The 20,058-nt window shown below is 35.0% G+C and overlaps 2 protein-coding genes and 1 non-coding gene across 3 annotated transcripts in view; 1 reads left to right on the top strand and 2 right to left on the bottom strand.

Annotated features, from left to right (window-relative positions):
- LOC133522718 (uncharacterized) overlaps positions 1 to 20,058 on the bottom strand; it is a 170,550-nt gene that overhangs the window by 94,227 nt on the left and 56,265 nt on the right. The window lies entirely within an intron of this gene.
- Positions 7,410 to 7,493, bottom strand: Trnal-cag (transfer RNA leucine (anticodon CAG)). The gene has a single exon. It is a non-coding gene; the product is annotated as a tRNA-Leu (tRNA).
- LOC133522719 (aminoacylase-1-like) overlaps positions 11,231 to 20,058 on the top strand; it is a 35,682-nt gene continuing 26,854 nt past the window's right edge. The window contains exons 1-2 of the mRNA XM_061858145.1: positions 11,231 to 11,652; positions 14,338 to 14,504. Of these exons, the coding sequence (XP_061714129.1) occupies positions 11,556 to 11,652; positions 14,338 to 14,504 (264 nt within the window). The 5' untranslated portion in view covers positions 11,231 to 11,555. The remainder of the gene's footprint in view (positions 11,653 to 14,337; positions 14,505 to 20,058) is intronic.

Here is a 20,058-nt window from a genome sequence, read left to right as displayed (position 1 = left end):
CCACTGAAGCAAAACTAAACTATGAGGCATTAAACTCAAAAACAAACTATGATGCCCCTTGTCGTAACCTTATAGGATGCTTAATGTATCTTATGTTATGTACACGACCTGATTTGAGTGCTTCAGTAAATATACTAAGTCGGTATACAAATAATAATAATCAAGAAATGTGGCAATGTCTAAAAAGGGTACTGAGGTATATAAAAGGTACTATGGATTTAAAATTAACCTACAAAAGAGGTAGATATGAAAATCTTTTAAGTGGGTATGCCGACTCTGATTGGGGAGGCAGTGATAATATTGACAGAAGAAGTACTACTGGTTATGTATTTCAATTGTTTGAGCGATGCACAATTACTTGGTGTACAAAGAGACAGGTTTCAGTTGCAGCATCATCTACTGAAGCTGAATATATGGCTTTATATGAAGCTGTTAAAGAAGCATTGTGGCTTAAGTCTCTTGCAAACAGTATTAATTTAAAAATAACTGACCCAATCATTATTTTTGAAGACAACAACGGATGCATAAGTATAGCTAATAATCCAACTTGCCACAAAAGGTCAAAACATATTGACATCAAATATCATTTCTCAAGGGAACAAGTTCAGAATAATGTAATAAAATTAATGCATGTTCCTACAGGTGATCAGTTGGCCGATGTATTGACGAAGCCGTTGCCTGCAGTTACTTTTCAAACGATGAGAAGCAGGATGGGTCTTGAATAAGTTATTATTGTAATGATAGCAAACTGTGCTAAAATGATTTTCTGTATTGATAATTAAAATAATGAGTAAAATCAAATATAGGATTATAGCCTTACATGATTAATTAATTTGATGCAAATGGTCTGATTAGGTTTTTCTGGGTTTTCCCTAATCCTTGCAACGAATGTTGGATCATAATGTATTTCCCAGCATACACTCGGAAGTAATATACGGTTCCTGAATTAATGCTACTTGAATTTATATAAACAGGCGATTCATTTTTGAGGGGGCGTGTTGGTTTTATTTAATAATTTATAAACAAAAATCAATCACATAATATAATCAAATGTAAGTCGATACTTAATTAAATCGAATTATACATTGAAATGTAGCAACACTAAGTTACATTATTTTTACTGTGGTAATTCTCATATACCCTCTCTAGAACACGAACAGACCTGTATTTGCTTCCCAGTGTTTATGAAAGATAAATCAATATAATTATCTTATCCGCATATAATCTTTTATTCCACGGCCCTAAAATTACAATACTTGATGGTACCATAATATAGCATTGTCACCCGACTTACATATGTATGCAAATTTCCAGCTTCATCGGAAACCGGGAAGTGGGTCAAATTTAACTTGCAAGATTTGTCCCATACATACTAATAGGGAAAGTTAAATAAAAAGTTTTCTTAATTTATATTTAAAGTCAATCGTTTTTTCATCACGCTTGCTCGAAAAAAATCTTATTCATGCAGGTGTGCTGAAGGACAAAGGCCTATTTTGTTCCCGCGGGAGTTATGGATTATGAAAAAATGGCTTTAACTCCCTATTAGGGAGTTATAGCTTTTTTTTTATATATATGGCACTTATTCATACAAACTGAGTAGCATAAATGAGTTTTACTTTTAAAATACTGACGTTTATAATTGAATATTTTTGTTTATGTTTAAAATTATTTAATTTGATTAATTTAACAGCCGTTTAAATTATTTTTACATAATTTTCAATCGTGGCTGACTGTCGAATAGGTCTGTGCCTTCGATGCCTCCCCTGCCAAGAAATTCCAAAACGGCAGACGAATGTTTGATATGTCACCGTATTTAAGAATTAATACGCTTAAAATTTAGTTTTCTCTTCGCAAGTGTGATGAAAAATATTGTGTGTAACTCCGGGGGTAAGAATATTTCAAACTCGGGTCTTTAATTCTCTCCAGCCTGCGGCTGTCGGGTATTACCACCCTCGTATCAAAAATTTCACTTACCCCCCTCGTTGCACAATGTACTATAGTGTACGAGATGTCTTAAATTATTGGTTACTAATTTGTTAGCATAGAGAAGTAACTCAGTACAATACATAAAAATTACCGCCATCTAGAAATAATTTATAATAATAGGTAAATACTTTACTGTCCTAGAAAACGACTCTCAATATGTTAACGCCATCTACCGGGTGGGTTTGAAACTCAAGCTGAAAGCTTGCGTTTGGTTTCAAGCTCCTCGTGTATTCGTTACTTCGACAATCACTTGTTGTCGACGTAGGCTGCTAGGTGGCAGGGACAGTCTACATACGTACTATAACCACAAAGGGAAAAACTGTTTTGCAGACCTAACGCTATATCGTAGTAAAGTTTAGGAAGGTCAGTTAATAATCTTGTATGCCTGTACACGTACAGTCTGTACCTTCTATCAGGTAAACAGACTGGTTACACAGATATGGTTGTGACCATTTTACTACGTATTCTATCGATTATATACGGAACCAAAACGGGACCGGTATAAATACGGGACGCGGTCCTTTAATACGGTGACAAACCCATATATACGGGACGTATGGCAACCCTAAATATAGTAGCAATGAATGTAGGGCTTGCAATATCGGACGGTTTCCAATTCCGGAACTGATATTCGATATTGGGTCCCAATTTCGGAATTAGGGCTTCATATTTTTATTACATGTTTTAATAAAAAACAACATAAAATGTGACATTCTGATACTCTACGTTTATTAAAGAAAGTATCGTTTTAATGGAAATTAATTTGAAGCATTATTAATCGAGAAATATCAATTAATAGAGTAGTGCCGTGTTTGCACCTCCTATTTTAGCAACTTACTAAAACAAATAAATGCCCTTAACAAGATCGGAACCCCAGGACCTTCATCTTAGTATACAGAGGCACTGACTACTAGGCTACGCAGGCGTTATAAAAAATTAGGCTTCAGATGGTTGGCTAGCATCCGTAGTTCCCCAAATAAATACGCCGTATCGTTGAAGTAAATAAAAGTGACCATAATAAGTAATTAACTTACTTATTTCTCAAACGCGTTGTTCTAAAAAAGAAATGTCACTATCGCTCACATTCTTTCTACTTAATGCTAAAAACATGAAGTCTAGCAAGGAAGCATCAAAAGTAAAAAAAAATCGTTGCTTAAAGTAACGATGGTTAATGCATTTGCATGCTGCTACGTAGACTTCAATCTTTTGTCAGCGACAGCTAATTATACTAGCATAGTGTATTTTCTTAATGATTTTCAGTACGAGTAGTATACGTAATAAAATGTAATTAAAGTACCTACTTAAAAACAATTCCGGAATTTTCGATATTCAGTGGTCTCAATTCGGGAATCTTTTATAGTAAAAATACATCACGGAAATGAACGTTCTTAGTAAGCCTTAACTTAAAATGTCACAAAAACTTTGTTATATTATTATATTTTTTTAACTTTCAAAATACCCGAACGGCATTTGAAAAAAGCCTTTCGTGACTTGTGAATGACGGCGACCCAAGAATAAATATAGGAAAATTGTATAAATCACCTTCCTACTTTAAAGTTACTTTTTTACTATTGATTGATGCATTGCATAGTTCTGTAAAGCCAACCGTAGAGATAGTTGATCCCTTCTACACTCTTTCGAGTAGGTATTATAAAAACATAATGTTATGCCTAGTGTTTAATTACGAAAATTTCAAAAATCTTTGATATACTCACTTTTTTCCGCAGATTAGAATAAGTTGAATCAAATAAGTTACCCACAGAGAGTCAGACCAAGATAAGTTGGCAGCAATTTTGACGGACACGACAGTGCAAGTGTTATTTTAAACGTCAAACTTCTATCAAATTATGACGTTTACTTAACACTTGACTTGCACAGGCTGGGCTACCAAAATCGTTGCCAACTTAGCTTGGTCTGACTATTAATAAGTTTTTTTAAACACAAGCAAAGACCTGGCTTAACATTAGGTACGTGGACTACGTATAGATTAAATCGATTCGTTATCAGGCGGTCTATCAGTTTTTTTTGTGCTATCGATTGTTTATTGGGAAGAAACATGACGTCACTGTGTCTTTATTTTGTATGTTATTTGAATTTGCTTCATTGTATCTTCATTCTTCATCCTATCTTCGCAGGTTGTTTCTCAAATTTGACCTAAGAGTAAAAACACCATCAAAACTCTAAGAGCAGAAAAGTGGAAGGTTCGTTGCGAAATTAAATCCATTGTTACCAAGCCGGGCTTGTAGTAGGGATGTTTTACTGGCTTGCATATGAATGCATTGCTGACGGTTTGTAAATTACAATTTCCATTAACATTCGCCCGCTGTAATATAGACTTTATTACAATGTGATAGGGGCGAGAATGAGTTTACTTATAGATGCTGCTTAAGATGTCATTTGTTTCCGTTTTCAAATACGAGGCGCGCTTTCGTCTAATAAGACGGGAAGAAATCTACTGAAAAGATTATTCCGAGAATGGTGGAGGCATAATAAATACGTAAAAAAATATATGCCCTTTAGCTATTATCAGAGACGATACAGTAAGGTCGGGAAATTTCAGTCGAAAATTTGAATGTCAAGCGTTAATTCGTATATGTATAGGTGCTTAAATATCTACTCTGTGGGCTAAGGTTAGTGTCTCTGTAATGTAGTATAACTATATACTTTGCTAGTATAGGCTACCAAACGAAGCCCAAAAAATGCCATTCAGGGGAAATAATTCCCCTATAAGCGAATTTTGGCATAGTTGTAGATATACGTGCCTGAAACAACATACCTACTGCAGGTACTTGTGGATGGGGGTGCAGGTGGGAGAATCAACTTTTTAGCGTCACTCGTTGCCATGGTTACGATTAGTTGTCCAGGGGACAAAAGTTCATTGAAATACTGATTTTATGGTACTTAAATGAATTAAACTTGCGTTTTTGTGGTCGTTATAACCAATGTCCATAATGGGCCCCCTACTAAGCATGTTAATAGAACGGCATACAACGTCTCTTCAAACAAACTGTGCCACTGTTGTCCCTTGGACAACGGGACAGGATAACAAAACAAAAAAAGTTGATTCACCCAGGTACTTGTGGAAGCGGGTGGAAGGAATAAAAGGTCCCTTTTTAGTTTTTCGTAAATAACTCGTAAACGGTGGCTCATCGCGAAAAATGTTCGTATACATAAATAACCTACATTAAATTGCCTACAAGAAAGAGTCTAAACTTTTTCACTAGGATCAATCAATATTTAAAAAGAGAACCAGAAGCGGAAACGTTAATTCAAATAAATTATACACGATTTATTCCCTTCAATTTACCTTCGTTTGGTGATCTATTACTATAATTTGTTGTATGATAATAACATTTAACATGATTTTCATGTTAAATTAAAACTATATACCTAACTAAAAAATTTAACAAATGGTTACATTAATATTAGACATGTTAGACTGCATCGCGTGGCCCATTATAGGGTCAGGATAAATCGCGTGTCGTCCCGCCGAATCAGATCACGAATATACAGAACATATCAACTTACAAATATAATTAGGCATGTGTTTTATAATAATGAAGCACTTTGTCATTTTACAATAATAACAATAATAAAGCCCAGAAGGTAGGTTGGCTGCAATCAAACAGTGAAACCCTTTTACTATGTCATATAGTGACAAGGTAGGTCCTACTTAGGTACACAAACATTGACCGTGAATTTTGTGACAAGCGGCAACCACTAACCAACCGTTTAAGATAGAGCGATCCGCAAAAGTGCATGGTCCTTTTATGAAAGAATTTCATTCATAAAGAAACACAGTGATAACGAAACGTCGTTAACAATAGTTCAAAGGTTCGCCATGCAATAATTAAAGCTTCACTTATTTACAACATTAATGTTAAAAAAATTAAAAATGTTGATAGATTTTAGATAATATCAATACTTATGTTTACATCAAATTGGTATCATACTCGTACTTTACATTTCTTAATACAACCTTAACATTATATCATTGACAAAGTCTTATTTCTAGCTACTATCAGTTAGGTACGTGTACCTATAGTTTATTTTCTTTTTATCTGTTAACCAACGAAAAATTGTGGTAAAGGTCATTGGAACACTGATAATAATTATTGCCGTATAAAAGCAACAGAATTCCACATAGAAGGCATAAAAATATTTACATACAAGAATAGTTATTAAATTGTAATATACCCTATACCTTATTTTAGGTACTGGATAGGTAGGTACTACCTTTGTAATATTAAAACAAAAACCGGTCAAGTTCGTGTCGGGATACCTAATGAAAGTTTCCATGCCTTCAAACTGTTAGAGCTCCATTCCGATTTTGCCATTTTGGCTACAGAACCCTAAAACAGGCATAAAAAAACAGAAAAAAACAATAGCCTGCCAGTATCACTCTTGAAGAAATTAATTGACGACATTTCAATTTTCTGACCTTATAATTTTATTGGTTCTCTACATTTTAAGTGAACCGAGGAATACGCTAATAGTTTATTTTGTCCACTAGGAATTGTATTTAATTTATTATATTTTTTTATGTGTACTTATTCTAAAATGGCGTAACTCCAGTTCTACGCTAGAAGCTAGGTTTTATCTCGATAGAAAAAAAAACATGACTTAATTAATCAGTACCCCTAGTGTAAATTTTATCGACATCATAACGTGACGAACGCGTTTGCGTTTTGTATAGGATTTTGAGTTTTCAAAAAGTCCCGCTTGGCGCGCTCTTTCTAAATCCAATACAAAATGAGATTAAACGCAAACGCGTACGTCACGTTTCAAAATAGAATTTATTTACACTAGGGGTACCGATGTTATCTGTCATCGGCAATGTTTTAAACTGGTCCGTTGTTGTTTTAAAACAATTTTGATAAAATACCAGTTTTTCTACTACGAATTCACGAATACGATACCAGGCTTTCATACGGATACGACTGATCGACGGATAAACACTAACGAATGTAATGTAATTAAATGTTTGTACGATTTTCGACGAATAATTTTTGGTATTTTTGCAGTAGGTAAGGGACGAAACAGTATTTGTTATACTTTGGAGGATTATATACCTCATCGATCCATACGTCTTTGTCCATTTTATTACGATTAGTACATAGTAACTTAGTTATATAAATAAATTTCTCTATGTTTTGAAATTCAACCACAAAGTCAAATCCAATATTATGACAGCTATTTTTTATTTCACGTATTGTGCCGTAAAATTGGTAAAATCACAACATTTTTTAAATTCTTTTGTATTTTTGGTAATATGCCATATTCAATTTATATGAATATATTGCAGTGTTCAGGAAGCAAAATACTTCCAAATCATGTGTAAAATTTCATGTTTTATAAAAATGAAATGTTGTCAATTATAGATCTTAATTAAAATTAAAATATCAGTATTACACAAAAAAGGTTGTCAGAAGTGGGATTCGAACCCACGCCCACAGAAGTGGACTGCGACCTGAACGCAGCGCCTTAGACCGCTCGGCCATCCTGACTTGTCATGAGCTGACGAAAATAGCGTACCAGATCACTTGATTATTTGTATTGTTAAATGAACAAAACAAAATGAGAATATTATTTTATTACCACCTACTAAAATGATCGTCTAGGTTTGAAGTACTCGGTTTTCTATAGGAAGCGAGATTTGGCCACTCCAATAGAGGTATCTATTGTCTTTTCCATTTTCTGTAAGTAGTTACCTTAATGGTTATGTTTTTTTTTTTTTTATACTACGTCGGTGGCAAACAAGCATACGGCCCGCCTGATGGTAAGCAGCCTCCGTAGCCTATGTACGCCTGCAACTCCAGAGGAGTTACATGCGCGTTGCCGACCCTAAACCCGCCCCCCCTCATTGAGCTCTGGCAACCTTACTCACCGGCAGGAACACAACACTATGAGTAGGGTCTAGTATTATTTGGCTGCTGTTTTCTGTAAGGTGGAGGTACTTCTCCAGTTGGGCTCTGCTCTAGATCTGGAATGACATCCACTGGCTGTGCCCTACCACACAAAGCAAGATGACATTCACAATGCCCATACCTCTCTTTTGGACGTAGTTTAAGGACGTACCCGGGTCCAAAAACAATCTGTGGGTCTGTGTTGTAGGCAATCGTGAAACCTTTTAGGATTGTCACTATACATACCTAGTTCAAAATCCGACCTAGCTCAACTCCAGATCGAAAAGAACACAAATTAATGTGGGCACACCTCACCTACATCAGAATTAAATATACAATGCAAGGAGACATTTATTACTATCACGTAAAAACGTGTATATTTTTTTTTTTTTTAGTTAAATATTATAGGACATTATTACACAAATTGACTTAGTCCCACAGTAAGCTCAATAAGGCTTGTGTTGAGGGTACTTAGACAACGATATATATAATATATAAATATTTATAAATACTTAAATACATAGAAAACACCCATGACTCAGGAACAAATATCCATGCTCATCACACGAATAAATGCCCTTACCAGGATTTGAACCCGGGACCATCAGCTTCGTAGGCAGGGTCACTACCCACTAGGCCAAACCGGTCGTCATTCTCCATACAACCGTAGTCTCCATTTTCCTCTCTGGATATTGACATTTTGGATATTATGTTTACCTAATTTGATGTATATTAACCATAGCTATGTTATTACGTTTTACTTTTTTCGATTTTTGTATTATTATAAAAAATGGGAGCAAAAAACAGTTTCATACAAAAGCCCACAGGCTAAGAAAATAAACACGTATAAGTAGAAATATACACGTTTTTAACGTAATAGATAGTAATCTACTTTGCACTGTATATTTAATTCTGATGTAGGTGAGGTGTGCCCACATTGATTTGTGTTCTTTTCGATCTGGAGTTGAGCTAGGTCGGAATTTCAACTAAAAGGTTTCACGATTGCGTATAAAATTACCTTAATGATTATATGTATAATCATTAAGGTAATTTTAGGAAATGGAAAAGACAATAGATACGACTAATTGGAGTGGCCAAATCTCTTTTCCTATAGAAAACCGAGTACTTCGATGATTTTCTAACTTTTGCTAACATAAAGAAACAAAGTAAGTACTATAAGATATTATATAAAACACAAGTGTTTGCCGCACTTTTACTCGATAGCAATGCGGTACTTTTACCGCAACCAGTTTAAAAGCATCGAAAAGTAAGCCAATATTATATGTCCATTGTATGTTCCATTTCCCGTCGCCTCGGGAGCGCTATTCCATATTATTATTTGTCAGCTAGTAACATGAAGTTTTTGTGATAATTCATGATTCAACTTAATAAAGTTAGTATTTCCATTTCCATTAATTTTTCGTATGGCCGGAACGTCGATCCGTGCTGTAAGTATTGACTTCTAATTAATTTAACGTGGATCCACGTTAGTGAATATGTATGAATTAAAGTTTTAAACTTCAAATTATGTCACATTTTCCTCCAAAAAGGTGTAGAGTAACTGTAGCACCTTTAGCAAGTTATTTTACGAGTATCTCCTGTAACTGAAGCGTCTATGCTGTATACTCAGTTACAAGTTATGTCAGTGACATTATACATATTTATTTATGAATATTTCTTTTTAAACAGATTTCATAGACATTTTTAATTGCTCCTAAGTCTTATAATAATTAAAAAATAGATATATTTTCAATAATGTTGATATCCAGAGAGGAAAATGAGGACTAATTTTATTTTCAATAACAATATACACAAGTAGAAGTCTGGCTAGTCAAATATTGTTGACAGATTTTCCCTTGTTGTGTCACTAATTGTCTATGATTTAAAAAACCTAAAGGCTGTTGTTAATTTATGTCATTCATTCAAATTGTTCGCCGTTTATAAGGAGTTTATTTTAAATAATATTCATAATGACTATACCGAGTGGGGTCCACAAACTATTATTTAAGCTCGTAATTACGACAATGTGCGAAGTTGACGTGAAGCGTTGAATAACGAAAAACTGCTATGTTTACAAGTCTTATACAATTTAGTAGGATGGTGCTCTATTACTATTTTGATACTTTAAGTACTAGTTCTAACATTTGCCTATAACTTTAATTAAGTACGTGAAATTTATTAACACCTGAATCTCATGAACGTGTTCAGTGTGTAGTGTAAAGTAACGGATAAACTAGAAGTTCTGGAAAATATCAATAAAATTCAAAAATTGGAACGTAACGAGTTATTGAAAACCAATATTTAGAAGAAATCTGCGGAGTGAAGTGACTGGTCAGCAGTAGTTTGATTTAAGAATATAAAATATATAAAAAATATCTTGGCAAAACATGTCTATATATTTCTATTTTATATCTTTGTATTTTACATAGTGGTAGAAACTAAGTAAGCTGACTTTGAGTGCATGTCAACGTATATTTAACTGATTTCCTTAGGTACCTTACGTGTGCACAAAAAATCAAAAATAATATGTTCTAGTATCAAAACTATAATTCCTACTATACAAAGTGTGACCAGCCCATGATTTTTTTAATTTCCCGCCAAAAATTTGGGTAATATTTCGGTAGCCAGACTCTATTATAATTATTTATCGGTAAGTACAATTTCCTAGGTATAAAATTAAAACTAAAGTAGCCATAAAATAAAACACCTTAAAAATTAAACTAATATTAAACAAAACTAAAAAATATACTAATTAACAAATAAGTTATAAAAAGAATACCCCTTCTAAAGCTTCCGCCTGCGGCATAGATCCTATTTATGAATTGAAATGTAACTAAAATATCGTATACCTACTTTGCTTGGTAGTGTTTTCTTTATTACATACAAACATAACGATGTTTATTTTGGGATGACACTCAAAATGGAAACATTTTCGCCATGTCACGAGTCGTTGTTAAACAAGTTGAAATTGTCGGCTGTACACACTGCACTATTTTGTGGTTATGATATTTACATTTTTCAATTGAACACGGCCGTAAGTTGCATCCGTTTGCTAACATAATACGCCATATTTATATTATATTATTACCATAAAAGCACACCGCACAGTTTATTTGTAAAGAAGAATTATTTTGTTTAATTTTGGTTACTTACTGCTGCGGTCCAAACTCTACAGCTACATGTCTATGGTTCGAAGAGTTGAAGCCTGACATGTATTGAAACAATCGCGTTATTTTCGTTGTCATTTAAAATATATTTCTGTTTATTAATATAGGAGCTTTGTAATATCAAATAGTTTCATTCGTCTTCACCAGTAGGTCTCCTATACTAACCTACAATATTTGGTGCACGTGTTTGTCAAAATTGTTAAGAGATGGAAGGTATTCTTTATACTGTAAAGTTTTTATTGGAAAAACTTTATTTATTTATTAAATTGTTAAATAAAATTCTAATATGTGTCATTCTGAGGCAAAGGGAGCCATAACCATAACCCAATACAATTATTTAAAATAAATTGTTTTCCTACATTTGTTTTGCTTGTGTGCGCTGTACTTTTTAAACTAAATAATATAAATGGTTGCTGTGGTTACAATGCTTTTACTTTTCCCTGAATGTTGTTGAAGTCAACCAGTAATTTAACAAAACAAATAGGCAGAAGTAGAAATGACAAGTGTGGAAATTGATTATACCAAACATACAGCAGTAATTAATTTGCAAAATTATTTGAGAGTTAAATGCGTGCACCCAGATGTTAATTATGGTAAGTACCTACCTACTTTGCATCGCGAGAATATCGCTTACGAAATGCTTTTGCCCTGTGTGGCAGCTACCTCAATCAAATGTGTAAAGCTCGAGAAAATACCTACTGCCAACTTGTTAACCAAGTTATAAAAGAATTGACATACACTCTAATCCTATATAAATGTAATATGCCATAGATTGTAAAAAGTAAGGATAAGCCCATACAAACAATACCGACCGAAAAGTCTCGTTAAGCAAAACACAGCGCCCTCTGTTGTATACTGCGTAAACTACGTGGCCGATGTTCAGAGCAAAGATACAATCAAGTCTCTTTGGCCAGAGATATACGCGAAAGTAGACTGCACTCTCGCCTCCAAAAAACGTGTCTAGAATAATGGCTCGAGGGAGGACTTATGTGCCAATTACATCCACACTTTATCAGGCCTGGCCTTACTAAATATCATTCTTATAAATTTTGCCGTACTAGTCCATTACGACCTTCTGAGGGCGTTGGCGGAGCGCCTCGACTCTCCTCTCACTTGTTACTGGGTTGAAGTGGTGATTGGCAGGGCCAAATAGAGCAGATTGTTTGCCTTGCTTGCCCCTGTTAATTGATATCATATTATTATATCGTGTAATATATTTAGTTTTAGTTTTTTCTATTATTTTATTTTTTGTGTTGTTCAACTAACATAGGTAGTTATTAAGATACTCTGTAACTAACAAGCTATGGATCAACTTGGTCTGAAATAAATTATTTATTTGTTTATTAACTTCACTTAAGTATATTAAGTAGGAATAAGTGGGAGTTAAAACATATTAAAATGTGTTAGATAAATACATTATTTTTTAATTACATACAAAATACTTCATAACCAAAGAAGCTTGATTTTCACTAAATATCAACATTTACAAGGACTATTACTTAAGTGAGTCAATAAACTAGCCTAACCTCCATAACCAATAAAAATTGCATTTTTTTTAATAAATATGATAATAGCAGAGGTCTTTGTACTCTCTCGCTCGGCAGGATTTTTGGAGGCAAGAATGCAGTCTACTTTAATATGTGTCTGTGTACTGCCTCATCGCGTCTCGCGCCGTGCAAGGTCGATGAAACAAAATTATCGTTTAATATTTGTTTTAAGCAAGAAATAAATGTAATTTGAAATGATTTACCGATGATATGAAATGTCATAAGGGTATTTGATTTTTCTGTAATAGTTTTTACACAATTTCACAACATAATTAGGCATTTAAAAAAGTTTGCAATGGCATTACGTGACGCGCTTCCACTGCGCAATTCGCCACACGACTGAGCGCAGCGGTGTAACCAAATGCGATTTTGACACCCATGTATTGGCCCCATTCGTAGTGCTCGTAAGGCCAGTCTTTACGAAGTAATATATAGGTCTATGGATTAGTCCGGTTTCCTCACGATGTTTTCCTTCACCAAAAAGCGACTGGTAAATATCAAATGATATTTCGTACATAAGTTCCGAAAAACTCATTGGTACGAGCCGGGGTTTGAACCCGCGACCTCGGGATTGAAAGTCGCACGCTCTTACCGCTAGGCCACCAGCGCTCTCATATACACATTATCATCTCATATATACAAGGGTCGACTATATTCAACCTTATTTCACAGAACTAAAGCCGAAATTTGAACTGAAAAGCGTCAAGCGATGTTACGAGAGTAAATTGTAGATGCTGCAAGTGGTTGGAATATCGATCCTGGTGCAGTATAATGAAACTGTTGCATTAGGCCATATATTCGGTATATAACACATAGATATTACAAGCTACTTAGCTTGTTACCAACCATCGTAGCTTATTCACCAGGAAATTGACAGGAAAATTATACTGTCAATTGTCAGCGTGGCGAGATAGGCCCCTGTCCGGGCTTTGGGGTCTGGGGTCAACTAGGCAACTGTCGTCTAATTTCTAACTCAGAAGGAATTTTATTAGGACGAGTCTGATGTTTTCCTTTACTGAAAAGCGACTGGTTAGGTACAATGGAGCGTCAAGAAACTCAGTACTAACCCACCTTTGCCTTTGCTTAGGAAACACCTCACGACTAGAGAGACTAACTAATATTTTTACACGTTTATTGTCTCTACATTTTATTGTTGAATGTCTTTCCTGTCACTAACACATAACAACACAACGAAGATTTATTTTAATGTTCCGGACACTCAACATAAATATCCACTATAAAGTAAAATAAAACACATGTCCGATTTTTTTATCAAAATATACGAGTATACTGCAATTTTTTCACACAAATTAATAAAGTTCGGTTAAATAACGTAAAAGAAATATACAAAGCTACATTGAATACAGATTGAGGCAATGCAAGCAGAATTTTATAGTATATTATTAATTGATATTAATGATTCATTAGCCAGACTCGAATCTTGAACTACAAAAAGTAATTTTTACTACTCGTTACTAATAAAACATTTTGTGAAATCCTTTAATGAACAGATACTACTGCGATAATATGTATTTGTTAAACGCAGTGCGATAATTGTTATTTTAAGCGCAGTTTCATTTTTCACTTAAATAGCTCAATTGTTTATATTTTTTGTTTCAATTTATTAGACCATTTTTTTTTGTTTAATGTGACATATTATCTAAATGTTCAATAACTACTTAAACAGTACCACTATATAAGAAATAACTTAAAATAACCTTACTTTTGCAGACGAAACAATTCGCTTTCTCACCGCCCAAGCAACTTCCATAGGCTTGCCGGCAAAAATGCACCTAGTGTCACCAAACAACCCTGTCCTGGTGGTAACCTGGGAGGGCCTGCAACCTGAGCTACCAGCTATACTGCTCAACTCCCATATGGACACCGTGCCGGTAGAGGTAAGATCAGACAAAAATTGTCCCACCCAATTACTTTTTCCTCAAGGCACAGGTGACTGCTATAGGATTGCCTGCACATAGCGTCACCAAACAACCTCGTAGTGGTAGTAACTAGGGAAAGCCTGAGCTGCCAACCATGTGCCGGTAATAAATAAAATAAAATAAAATAAAAAGCCTTTTATTTCATGCAAAGAACAATTACATTTTTAAGGTGAGAAAAAACAAAAATTAATGATTTAAAAAAGTAATATGAATTATATATTATGTGTTTTCTTTTTTTTGGTTGTTGCACGAACCCCTCCTCTTAGGTGAAGGTGAAGGCCTCCTCTAAAGATTTCCATTTTTCTCTGTCCTGAGCTATTTGTGGCCAGCAGGGCCCCGCTACTTTTATTATGTCGTCTGCCCATCTGGCATGAGGTCTCGCTCTCCGACGCTTTCCCAGTGGGCCCTTCCATTTCGTTACCCTGCTAGTCCATCTCTCGTCCTTTAGCCTTGCTACGTGTCCTGCCCACTTCCATTTTTGTGTTTTAGCGTAAGTTAAGGCATCCTTGGCTTTGGTGATATTTCTAATTTTTGTGTGACGAATTTTTTGAATTTTTTTAATATTAAGCATGCTTCGTTCTATTCCACGTTGGCAAGTAATAATTTTGTTTTTAATTTTCGATGTATACTTCCAAGTTTGACATGCGTAGGTTAAGCATGGCAGGAGGCATGATGTCATTACTTTTGTTTTGATATAAATTGGCATGCTGCTTTTAAATATTTCGCTTAAAGACCAGTATTTATTCCAAGTATTTTGTGCTCTTCGCTCTACTTCTAGTTCGTTATTTTTCCTGTCGAATCCGATTTGTTTTCCGAGATAGATGTATTTATCTGTATATTTCAAATTTTCACTGTCCACTGATATTTTTCTTATTTTGCTGTTTGTCATAACCATTGTTTTGGAGAGATTCATTTCCAGTCCTACTTGTTTACTGGCAGCATTCAGTGAATCAAGCATAATTTGTAGTTGTAGGCTGGATTCCGAAAAGAGCACTAGGTCATCTGCGAAGCGAAGGTGACTTAGGTGTTTGCCGTTAATATAGAGCCCTGTTTTTTCCCAATCTAGTCTTTTAATTATTGACTCTAGAATAGATATAAATAATTTTGGCGATAACGGGTCTCCTTGTTTAACTCCTCTTTCGATAGAAAATGTAGGACCAGTACTTTCTAGTTTTATTCTAGCTGTACTGTTATTGTAAATATTTTTGATTATTTGTATGTACTCTATCTCCACTTCCTGAGCCTTCAGAGCAGTCCATATACTTGAGTGTGATACGGTATCGAAGGCCTTTTTATAATCGACGTAAGCGATATAGAGCGCTCTTTGTTGTTCTTGATACATTTCCATGATTAGTTCCAACGTATGTACGTGGTCGATTGTAGAGAACCCCTTTCGGAAACCTGCTTGCTCTATTGGTTGTTTTGCTTCTAGTGTAGTACTTATTCTGTTGTTTATGATGGTAGAGAATAGTTTGTAGATACAGGACAGTAAACTTATAGGTCTGTAGTTCGTAATATCCTTGGAATCTCCTTTTTTGTAAATTAAAATTATTTCAGACTCTTTCCATTGTGATGGTATTTCAGCAGTTTCTAATATGTGATTAAATAAATATGTTAAGGGTAGAGTCAGTAATGAGTGGGCGATCTTTATGGCTTCATTCGTAATGCCATCTGGTCCTGGACTTTTATCTGCTTTTAACCTTTTTATTGCCTGTGTGACTTCGTTTTCACATATTGGTGTTATATGTCCACTCTTTTTTAGTATGGTAGAGTTTACATCAATGTGGCTAGTACTCTCTTTTACCTGGTCACTGTATAGGGATTTATAAAAATCAGTTGCTACCTCTATTATTTCTTTTCGATTATTTACGGCTTTACCTTCTCGGTTTAAACTGTCTATCCAGCATTTATGCGTTTTTAATTCTTTAAAAGCTTTTTTCGTGCTTCCCGCTCGTTTTAAGTGATTTTCGATCATCTGCGATCTGTAAGTTTTATAGTCTTGTTTTATGTATTTGCTTATTAGCTTGTAGAGAGCTGATAGTTCGTTTCTTGTGGCCCGAGTCTTGGTCTTAGTTCGATGTAGTTCTTGTCTTCTCTTGATAAGTGCCAGTGTGCGCTCATTTAAAACTTTATGAGTGCTTATTGAAGATTCGTTAGATACTCGAGCATTCTGTAAGCTCTGGGATATAGCGTTTGTAAGAATGTTATAATAATTTTGTACTGATGTGTTCCCTTGACAATTACTTAAATCTTGTAAGTGAGATAAAATATTTTGTTTATAATTTGCTATTTCTTGTTCAGTTTTAAGTGTTGAATGTCTATTATTATGGTAACCTGTTCGCTTTAGCTTTTGTTTCGAGAAGATTAAGGTTGCTCTGACTGCTCTGTGATCCGATGGAAAGTTTAGGTTCAAAACTTCGATATTTCTAATAAGGTAAGGTTGACTTGACAGTATGTAATCTATTTCATTTTTATGTTTACCGTTCGGTGATCGCCAGGTCCATCTTCGGTTGGGTTTTTTAGGAAAGAAAGTATTTAAAATTGCAAGTTTATGTTCAAGGGCAAAGTCAATTAACATCTGGCCTCGCTGGTTTCTTTCGCCGTAGCCGTTTGGTTTCATTATTAAGCGTTCTTCTTTTCGTGGTTGTCCTATTTTTGCATTTAGATCACCCATAATTAAGTAGTCCTTATATGCTTGGTCGATGGCCTTGTTAACATTCGTATAGAAGGTGTTTATCTCCTCCTCGCAAGCTGCTTCAGTTGGTGCATACACCTGTATGATAGATATGACTCTTCCTTGAATGTTTAAGTTTAATAATGCTACTCTATCACTCATACCCGAGAAGCTTTCAATCCATTCCTTGCGAGATTTGTTTATTATGAATCCGACTCCATATTTACCGGGTGTCTGGCCCGTGTGGCATAATATAAAATTATTATGGTCTTCTATTTGGGTGCCCATACGTCTAATTTCGGATAAACCGATTATGTCGTATTTTATAAATTTAATTGCTTCGCTCAGTTCAATTAAACGTTCGTGAGTAGATAATGTTCGGACGTTATAAGTTAGTAAATAGATCTCATTTGTTGTTATTTTCGTAGAATTCGTTTTTTCTTGTGTTTCTGTTACTTCTTGTATTGTTGATATATATTGGGAACTCTTCTTTAGAGGGTTATGGTCTTGATCTTCCACGGTGACCAGCCGGGTTGGAAGATGTGGTTTGGTTTTAATTGTTATTTTTTTAATGTTATCTATGTCGGAGGGGGGCGTTAGTTGCTATAAGTTGTCGTTAGTATTATGCTGTGAGCTAGGCATGTTGTTTTGATTTTTGTTTACTAGAAAGTTAAGCATGCTTGGCTTCACAATTCCTTCAGTCAGGCTGGAAGTTCTTTTAATTGATGTATGGTGCTTATTTTTCTTGTTGGCCTGAACTTTTGTTCCGTCGTGTATGGGTATTTCGGGCGATAATGTTAGCTGTCTCTTATTGTTGCTCGTAGTTTTGTTTTTGACTTGTACCACAAGTTTATCATATTTAATCTTAACTATATTGCCTTTTTCTCTCTCAAGTTTGGCCTGCTCTTGCAGCTCTTTTCTCTTCTCTAGTATTTGCTTCGGATAATCTTCCGTTATATAGTACGTAGTATCCTTTAGGGCCTCTTTTCTTTGTTTAAATATTTTAATTTTGGTTCCAAGTGTGGTAAATGTAGCAATTATTGGTCGAGATCTTTCTCCCTTATTGCCAATTCTCTTGATTTCTTGGATATCTCTGTGATCTAGCTCTAAAGAAAAATATTCCCTTGCAAAGTTGATTATGATGTTTTCCAACGTTTCATATGATGTTTCGGTTTCTTCGAGACCAAAAATTACAATATTATTTTTTCGTGCCTGTTTTTCCAGGTAGTAAATCCGTTTTTCTTGATTTTCCAGTTTTTCTTTTAGGTTTTCGTATTTTTCATCTAAAATTTTAAACTTTTCATCTAATATACCGTTAATATTTTGTGTTACTGCTGCTGTTACTTTTTCTCCGCTTTCTTTGATTGTGATCTTCTGTTCGTTGAGCTCGCTCTGGATTTTACGGAGTGCATCCATAATGTCTTCCATGGTTTTAAATATAATCTCAGGTTTGTTTTGATATTACAGGTGCCCTCTCGTGGATTTTTATTGAACTAGCTGTTTGTGGCTGATACTAGCCGTTACCTTATATCAATTAGTTCGATAGTTGTCAATTTGCTTCCAAAGATTTTCAACAGATGGCGTTAGTTTCTTGGGGTAGTCTTGAAAATTATTTTTTGATAATTTGATATTTTCACTAAATTTTATGTAAAATAATCTACGATTAAGTTAATGTTCACGTTTCGCCTTTCTGGTACTTGTCTTTTTCTCCTTGGTCTCTGTTTCTTCGGTGTATATGCGTAAAACGCACTGTAAAAGTAAAAAACACAACCGCCGTATTTCACTGTTTTTTTGTACTTTCTAGACGTTGTTAGGTTTTATCCACACTGTATGTTATGATTTCATTGTTTGTTCACCACTTTTTTTATATTTCACTGAGTTTATAGCACAATATTTAATTTTACGATCGTAAATAGCACGGAAACGATGTAAACGTTGGCTCACTAGCGCCACCATTCCTGGGAGGGCCTGCAACCTGAGCTACCAGCTATACTGCTCAACTCCCATATGGACACCGTGCCGGTAGAGGTAAGATCAGACAAAAATTGTCCCACCCAATTACTTCTTCCTCAAGGCACAGGTGACTGCTATAGGATTGCCTGCACATAGCGTCACCAAACAACCTCGTAGTGGTAGTAACTAGGGAAAGCCTGAGCTGCCAACCATGTGCCGGTAAAGGTAAGTAAGTTAGTCCATCTCGTTCGCACTGATGAATTGGTTCGATAGAGAGGGAATGCGATCGAGTTCACGCAGAAGCTAACCTATGTAAATGTCAAATGCCAGCTCTTGGTAGATGTGCAGTTCTTTGTTGTTTAACTATAAATCGAGCTAAGTGACGGGTATATCGCTTATTGCATCTATACGGTTGCCGAACACTTACTGTAAGCCGGTCAACGGCAGTTTTCTGTTCGACGTAGTTTCAGCACACCGTTGCCAATATTCGTCAAAATAAAAATAACTCCCACGATCGACATTTCAAGTCACATTACAGAAAGCTCATCCACCTCAGGTTTCGTCAAAAGTCTAGTTGAATTTAAGTGTAAAATATAAATTAAGTGTAGCAATGAATGTTTTTTGCATTTCGCGATAAAGTATTTTTTACATTGCAATAATTCTTAACGATATTTCGTGAAACGGAAAACTCAACCCAACCACCGAAAAAGTCTGTGGTACGCCGGTGTACCTTTCCCTTTCGAAAGTGACTTGAAAAAGGGTCGATGTACTTAATAAGCGCTTTGCCTCAAGTATGACCAGTGTAGTTTCGAGATAAATATGCAAGAATACCGTAACAAGTATATTCAACGAATAGTATAATTCCCTAATGATTATTCCAGGCTC

This window comes from Cydia pomonella, chromosome 11 (genome assembly GCF_033807575.1).
Source record: "Cydia pomonella isolate Wapato2018A chromosome 11, ilCydPomo1, whole genome shotgun sequence".
NCBI lineage: Eukaryota > Metazoa > Arthropoda > Insecta > Lepidoptera > Tortricidae > Cydia > Cydia pomonella.
This window is presented reverse-complemented; position numbering and strand designations above follow the sequence as displayed.